This window comes from Camponotus vicinus, unplaced genomic scaffold (assembly GCF_025532165.1).
Source record: "Camponotus vicinus isolate PSW18456_S1 unplaced genomic scaffold, iyCamVici1.0 SCAF_1, whole genome shotgun sequence".
Classification (NCBI taxonomy): Eukaryota; Metazoa; Arthropoda; class Insecta; order Hymenoptera; family Formicidae; genus Camponotus; species Camponotus vicinus.
In genome coordinates, this window is record NW_028141945.1 from 24,621,171 (window position 1) to 24,629,900 (window position 8,730).

Consider the following 8,730-nt stretch of genomic DNA (forward strand, 5'->3'; position numbering starts at 1 on the left):
GAAAATTTCCATGTTTAAATCGAGGAATGGGAAACAAAATGGAAACAGTATGCAACATAATAGTTGCTTGCGCAGTTTTACATAATATTGCTCTTATAATTAAAGACGCTTTAATAAAAAATTGATAATAATATTCCTCTTGAATTGCCCATACCAATAGATCCAATACCACCACATCCTGGAGAAGGTATGGCTGTCCGTCAAGCATTAATTGAGACACATTTTACTTAATTTAATATATTATATACATATATATATATATATATATATATATATATATATATGTATATAATCCACATGTTTATTTTATACTATTCTCGCTTTTTAAAAAACTTTTAAATATGAATATGTAATGTTCTTAAAATATAATTGCCTATATAGTTCATAAAATTAAAAGTAGGTATACAAGGCGGGTTCTAACGCAGGTCCTCTCAGGGGGGGTGAGGCGCGAGGGGATCTCAGCGGCGCGGGGGAATGACGTCACGCAGGATGGAGGGGGTTTTCGGCGGCGCGGGGGAATGACGTCACGCGGGACGGAGGGGATTTCGTAGGCGCGGGGGCTGCGGGGCAGGGCGGGGGACGCTTGTGTTGGATGTTTTATGACAAGTATAAACAATCATAAACCGATTGATAAACAGCGGTATTTGAAGAGGATTGGGTCTTCGGGCCGAGACTAACGTGTCGGGACATGTTTTTCGCAAACAAAATGGCTCTCGCGGTACCCTCCCCCTCTCCCCACAATATAAGTAATTCTAGATTTTTTTCGAATTAAACAATATAAGCGGTATTCCTTTGAAGAGGATTGGGTCTTAAGGCTGACTAACGCGTCGGGACATGTTTTCGCAAACAAAATAGTTTTGTGCTGTTGTGATACACCCCCTCTCCCACAATATAAGTAATTCTAGATTTTTTTTCGAATTAAACAATATAAGCGGTATTCCTTTGAAGAGGATTGGGTGGATGGAAATGCGTGCGAAGAAATTACGTCATGATTTAGACTTAAAACTTTATTTATGTTTTATGTATATATATATATATATATATATATATATTTTTTTTCTTACGTACTATGAACTAAAAACTAAAGCTGCCAGCTCACAATCGACGAGCTGATGCTTGTTGAAAGCGTCACTCGCGCGTATTACATTAGATATTTCTTTTGGATTTATTACAGTAGACGCGATATTGGAGAATTGCGTAAACTTGACATCAACTGTTTCGATAATTTTACCCAATCGATCAAAAGTTACATCTATGCATTGATCGAGATCGAACATACGATGTAATGTCGATTCGACCATCATCAAGCATACGTTTGAAGATTCGAGACTTATGAGTTTGACGTCGTTAATCGTACGAACTCTCACTGTTAGCGGTCCAACGCTTATGAAATTGTAGTCATCTTTAGAGTTGTTCCAAAGTAATTTTTGAATATTGCGACGTTGCTCGTAGAGTCCCTTCCACGTTTCGAGAGATAATATCAGTTCCTTTCCTCGATGATCTCCTATGGCAATCTCCACGTAACTCGGTGGACCCACGTTGATACCAATTTCGAGGAATTTGAATTCCGTAGCTGTCAATGCGTATCGTCTACCTAGTATACGAACCGCACGACGTTCCAACGAAATGCTACAGAAAAATTAAAATTAAAATAATAGTAATAATACAATTTGTAAAAAAAAAATATATAAAAAATAGAAAGAAGTTAAATGAAACTTACTCGTCACATTTGTTCTCAAACGATGGAGTTTTATCACGACTCGGTACGTAATTATTCACACGTCCTCCGATGCCGCTGTTTCCGTTTCTTTCGACGTAATACATTTCTCTGGGAGTTATGAAAAGTGAACCACGAGAGCGGTGTTAACGCGACACTGATCGTATAAGAAATAACCGAGTATACATGACGCTCATCTTCCAAAAGTATAATGTGGTGGGGGGATCAATGCTTTGAATTTTAGGAGAAGGGGGATAACGCTCAGACAAAAAATTCTTAGAAACGCATGGAAAGGTCTAGGAAGGGGAAATAAGAGATAAAACATATTAATGTTTACATATTTTATTTTCTTGCAATTCTTTCTGGCGTTGCGACCACCAGTTAAATATTTTGAATACATTTTGTAATGCGCAATTCTTAACATGTTTTCCACATCGCATACTATTGGTAATATCTAATTTATTTAGAGAATCAATATCTTCATAGTCTGCATCCAAGGTTTCAATAATATAGCCGTTTCCCGCATCGTCTAGTATATCGGTCAGCCATTTTCGCTTTTCAAGTCCTTTAACGTACACGACAGACGATTCTTCTTCTTCTTCTTCGTGTATCGTACCATCGACAGCTGTTGTAATTACACGCTGAGCCAAGCCATACGGAACGTTTCCGTCTTCCCATTGTAATCCATGATGATTTCTAATCACCCATGAGACTTGACATCGCTCAGATTTTGTAAGCACGCTCCACGGTACGGGACTTGCGAAAAAGTAATGCGAGAGAACATATCCCTTTCTCAGAACCGCAGCTTCCTTCACGACAAAATTTCTCCCGACAATAAATCCTTGCAAATCCACAAACGTTGGTACGGACATGACGAGATCTCTCTCTCTCTCTCTCTCTCTCCCTCCCCGATGCATCAGTCAAGAGGAATGGGAAACTCTAAAATCATCTCGCAGCACTTTGATTTATATCCTGCTTCTCCTCCCCTCTCTCTCTTGTGTCGATGTTATCGCTTAGGTGATTTTGCGTACAACGTTGGTCAACGGATTGTACTGGATCACACGATCGTGTATGATGAGACAGTACGCAGTGGTATTCGCCGGCACGTTCTCCTTACATTCGAATTCCAATCTCACATCCACGGTTGCGCTCTTGACCGATTCGTTTTGTCGAGAACAATCGATAATCACGAACGGACCATGACGTTGAAACTGTAAGATGGAGAGACTCGGCTCGAGATACTCGTATCCGTAATAGATCTTGCAGAAGCGCGCGTACGTGTCGTAGAGAATGGCACATCTGCCTTTTTCGAAATCCAGATTCATATCGTCGTACGGATAACATTCCGAATTCAGATAGAGTTTCACGTTGATTAATTTGCAGTGGTCGAATCGACTCGTATCCTCAGACATGATATTTTTCCGGTTTGTCTGCAGAGCGAAGACAACGTATCGTGGTTTCTCCAGTTGAGTCGCGGTCTTAATGGCCCACGAATGCTTGGTTGTAAGCTGCAATAGCGGAAACTCGTATAGATCCCACGAGCGAAAACCCATGCTGAGATATCGTCCGCTTTCCAGAGCACGCAGCATCGACAGTTTTTCGATCTCGCTCAACAGCACGTGTGGCATTCGCCATTGTATCTTGAATATGTTGATCACAGGTTCCAGTGTCGAATCTCCAAACAGACAATTATTATTGTTGCGCGATCGTATTAAGATCAATTCGTGACGAGCGTTAATCACCACTCGTTTATAATCCTCGCAAAATCCCAATAACATGTGGAGCGGTACGCAAAAATTGAAATGTCCATTCTCATAGGTCCACGGATCCCAGCCAGCGTTTTTCATAATCACGTTTCTATCGGATGATACCGTTACATAGTTTTTGAGCGTAGTAGTTATTCCTACGTTTCTATTGCGATCAATCTCAACACCATCGAGTTCGTATCGAATCTCATCGAACATGAATGCGGCGCAATTATTTGCCAGTTCCACATCACTTCCTTCAGCTGGTTTGGTTTTCGTTAGTTGTCCCTCGATGTATAGGAAACTCTCATACGGCAATGTATACAGATCCTGTTGTTGTATGGGTATTCTTATTTCATCACTGTGTCCGAACGTTGTATTGGCGAACGGGTTGTACGTGTGAGTCTCGATCTTGATGATACGATTGTCAAAGATCGGTTCATCACCGATGTTGAGAATGTCGGTCATCGTTCAGCTGTTTCGCACCGCAAATCCCAAAGATTGTAAAAACGCAACGTTCGATGCGCTGAGTTTCTTTTTCTTGGATGATTTGATATTAGCGAACGTCGACGTTGTTGTTGTTGTTGTTGTCGGTGGTGTTGCTGGTCTCGTAAAGATTGCGTTATCTCTCACGTCTTTCGATCCGTTCAATACGAGCATCTCATACGTCGCATACGTACGTGCAATCTTACGGTGATCTCTTCTCCTCGAAAATCGAGCAATCGTCCGTTCTGGTCGACAACGCGTAACGTTAAATCCGTAATGCTCCGCGCGATGATCGGCAGGTAAATGATCTGTGCAGGCGTTTCCGATATCTTATATCCCGGTGGTACCCTCGGTGAAAATTCATGTATCGTATGAACGAGTATGCCGTTGTTGTACGCACCCGCGGTCACGTTACACTCTATACGGATAATATTCACGTTGAGAATGTTAATCGGCATGTTTGATTCGTACCATTTTCGCGGCTCGAGAATACGATTCGAAAATCCTAGCAGCGATCCAATGTTGTCGGGTTTGGTAAAGTTTATTCTGTAGGCACATTTGATCTCGCTCCTCATTGTATTGTAATTAGCGCGGAGCACTATCGGATATTCATCATCTTCATAGTCAATGTGTTTCTTATCGCGATGTTTCCGTGAAATTGCTTGTTTCAAAAATTCATGTATATTTTGCAACTCATACGATCCCTCGGGAATCGTAATTTCCTCGTCGTCTTTGCCAAAGTAAAATTTATTATTCGAGGAATTCACATTCGGTATCGTGTGATAAGTCTCAAAATCCGTTAGACCGAGCTCGTATTCGCCGTCGCTCAAATCTATGGTGGGAAAGAAGTTTGCCGTGAGAACGCTACTCTTCCCAGTCAATGTGAACGTCATAGACATGTCGACGAAACTGTTTAACGAATACTGAGTTAAATAGCGCAATATCTGTCTTTAAATTCACATGCATCGACCGTTCGAAGAAACTGCAAGCACAATTGTCCGCAGATGCTCTGATCATAAGTTTGAACAGGTGTGTAATTGTACTGTATCTTCGTTACGTTTCGTCCGAGATATCGCACCAATTCATTCGGTGGTCGAAGATTGCCGAAACTGTCGAAATATATAGCGCGATTCCCCCTCTTTGCATACGCTACCCAATGAGTACCTGATCCTTCGACGCTATCCAAATTTACAATGCCGCTCTCGTTTTGATATATACCACCGATCGGTAACGAGTTGCGCATGGAAACACCTCTAAAATATGGAATGTGCATACGTTTTGCCAGTTGTAGCAATTGTATGTTGGTAGTTGCGCCCTGCGGCATTTTTAGCGTCTCTTTGACGTTTTTTTTTTTCTCGTTGAGGCTCCTCGTCCGTATTTGTAAGGAGCGAGATATAATCCGTGACCTTCCATAGCGCGATTGTGACGTAGCATCTCTTGCAACTGACGTTGCGCGGCTTTTCCGTCGTTCACCACCTTCGCTACACCAGCCGCTCCACCGATCAGGGATCCGAGCGCACCCAACATTGGTAGAATCGGCAATACACCGCCGCATTTCGCTACCGGAAGTATCCGTTTCTTCACCGTTTTTTTCTTCGTCTTCGTCTTCAGACCCATACCGAGCTTCGTCTTGGCTTTCATCGCTGTCCAGACAGCTGTGGCGGCGGCTCTCTCACCGAGAGTCGAATCTCTCGCAACGATGCGATTCCGCGCTTTCTCAGCGAGTATCTTATCCGCCGCGTGTCTCTCGGTGAGATCGTTGCTCCGAGAGTATGCTATATCGTGTTCGCGACACGCCGCGTCCAATGGATTTATACCTCGATCGCCTCTGACTAATCGCTTCTCCAACCGTGTGCCTGGCCCGCAAAACTGATAGCCGGGAATATGGAATTCGATCGGAAGTGTGTTTATCGCGTGATTTAATAGGCCTCTACCTATTTTCGTTGACATTCGCTGCAATTCTTTATCAATGGTGCCGGACCGTCGATGTGTGTTTTCTGCCACGGCTGATTGTAGTGTTCGTAACAGCGACGATACGTCTGAACCTCCGGATCCGCTTTTATGTGTTCCGGAAGTTTGTCCCACACGTAGTGGACGTGATCACCGCACATTCGCAACAGAACAGCTTTTGACACAAATTGTAGTTGTTCGACGCTCAAATCGCGAATGTCGGAAGGACTTGATAGCAGAACGAACATTTTTTCTCTACTGAGCGACTCGTGATTTCGCGCACCTATAAATAGGCAGGCGTTCGATCCAATCGGTAGTGTTGAAAAAATGAGATTCGTGCGACAACCTTTGACGATACGCGTGACGAATTGCGACGACAGATTACGATCAATGAAGGACAACGCAGAGATGCGCAGACACGGTACGATGCTACCGACTACTATACGCGCGATCGTTTGCGGCCCCTCGAATTGTGGTAAAACCAACGTTCTGATAAGTCTACTGGAAAGCCCGCACGGTGTACGTTTCGAGAACGTGTACGTGTACTCGAAGTCGCTGCAACAGCCGAAATATCGATATCTGGAGAATTTGTTGACGCCGATTGACGAAATCGGCTATTTTACGTTCTCCAATAACAGTGACGTCATTCCACCGAGCGAGGCACGTCCAAACTCGATTTTCGTCTTCGATGACGTGGCGTGCGACAAGCAAAATACGATAAGAGAGTACTTCTCAATGGGTCGTCACTCGAACGTCGACTGCTTCTATCTCTGTCAGACGTACGCGAGAATACCAAAACATCTTATACGCGACAACGCGAACCTGCTGATCTTGTTTAAACAGGACGGTACCAACTTGAAACACGTGTACAACGATCACGTGAATACCGACATGTCGTACGGGGATTTCAGTGAATTATGTCGTACTTGTTGGCAACAAAAGTATGGATTTCTAGTGATAGATAAGGACAGCTCATTTACGAACGGGCGATACAGAAAAGGATTTAACGTGTTCGCGATACCGCAAAACGATTAGTCGCTGCCGACACTCTGTCGACATGGCTGAAAGCGATAATATTCGCGAGCGTGAAAAGATTGCGAGGGAGATTGAGAAAACGAGCGAATCGATCCGCAAGAAACATCGCGCTTTGAAGACCGGTAAGATCGACGACGATATCGCGGTCAAGACTCATTTTAGACCTATTATCGAGCCACTACAAAAAATCGTCGACCACTCTAGCTTAATCGCGGTGAAAAACGAGCCGGAGAGTAACGCTATAATTAAAACGTTACCCATCAAGCGGTACAAGGAAGAAGAGGAGAAGGAGGAGGATGAGCATACGACACCGAAAAAAAGACAACGATTGAAGGCGAATCGTTTATCGACATCGGATGAACCGCTGATAACCTCCACACCGTCCGCGACAACGAGAATCGTACAACCCACGATACCCGAATCACTCGCAATCGAAAATGTTTTCGAAACCACGGGCAACCCGCTCGAATCACCATCTGTTCGAAACATGTTACAAACGTTGGAAGGTCAAAAAATGTTACGAGAGTACTTCGGGCCACTGCCACAAAAGTACATGAGCGCTTTCCTTAGTGGCGACGAAAAAAATCAGATCGATCACGTGTACGGTGTCTATTTCAACGAGAATGAAATGTGGCTCGGTAACAAACGATTCGACATCGACGCAGATGACTCTATAATCATAGACAAAGTGAGGTACATTGGTACACCTGGATTATACGAGTTGATCTTCAAGAGAATTCCCGATGATGACATATACACTGAGGAGGATATGCAAAAATATAAGAGCATATTAATGGCGACGAGTGCGCATAAACGCCAATATGATGCGCAAGGTCAATTAAAGAGCAACAGGGGATACAAGTATAAACACATAATTGCACCGTTGATGTCGATCGAATCGAAAAAGAAAAAATGCGGTACGGGAGTATCCATGCCTCGCGCGATGACGCTAACCGACAATAAGATCGATTACGTGCACTGGGACGATCCCAACGAGCTAGTGGATCGTCTACGATTGCTCGATGCTTCGCGCCGAGCTGGCCACAACGCTCACGACAACGAGATCCTGTCGATTATAGAGGAACTTCGCGAAGTCGGCCTTATTATAAATTAAACGGTGTCTCAACGAAACTGATCAGTCGATCGACGTCACTCGCATCGAGAAAAAAAAAATGCCCATCAACAAATTTGGATTATTCGAACAGAGAAATGAAGCAATTAGAACAAGCGATCATTGGGATAAATCGGTGACAAGTTACTTGCGTCAAAACGCTCTGTGTCGCGTCGCTACGTACTATGACGCGAGGTCGCGCAAGATTCGCCGTGTAGCGCAACCTGAGGCTGATACCGATGCAGTCAACAAACTGTACGTGGAACAATGCGTTAAAACGTTGAAGAATCAGCAGAAAGAATCAGACGAGAAGCTGACTGCGTTCGAGAAGGACGTGCGAGCTTTGCAGACTGCGATAAACGAGCTTCAGCGTGCGATTAACACTAATTCAGAAACAGCTACGAGCGGCTAAACAGCGGCTATTGAACATCTACAAAGGCTTATCGAACTACAATGAGTGGCAGTGATCGAAGAGGAAACGGCTGTGAACGAGGCTACGAACAATTCAAGAACAGTTGCGAACGAGGTTATGAACACCTCAGGAACGGCTGCGAACAAGGCTATGAACACGTCAGGAACGGCTACATACGAGGCGGCATACAACTCTGGAACGGCTACGAACGAGTCAGAAACGATTGCCAACGAGGCTGCGAACGGGTCAGAAACGACTGTGAACGAGGCTACGG

General features: G+C 43.9%; 1 protein-coding gene across 2 annotated transcripts; it reads right to left on the reverse strand.

The window, feature by feature from the left end:
• Positions 1–1,059: 1,059 nt before the first annotated feature.
• On the reverse strand, positions 1,060–2,593 carry LOC145959831 (uncharacterized). Of its 2 annotated transcripts, none has more exons than XR_014435193.1 (2): positions 1,721–2,593; positions 1,060–1,594 (listed from the first exon to the last, which is right to left on the reverse strand). XR_014435193.1 is itself a non-coding variant. In XM_083079022.1 (2 exons), exons 1-2 carry the CDS (start codon positions 1,822–1,824, stop codon positions 1,068–1,070), a joined length of 666 nt encoding a protein of 221 aa, XP_082935148.1. In that variant the 5' UTR covers positions 1,825–2,592; the 3' UTR covers positions 1,060–1,067. The 2 variants fall into 2 exon arrangements, 1 of the variants encoding a protein (XP_082935148.1); XM_083079022.1 differs by having other exon boundaries at positions 1,060–1,629; positions 1,721–2,592.
• Positions 2,594–8,730: the final 6,137 nt, after the last annotated feature.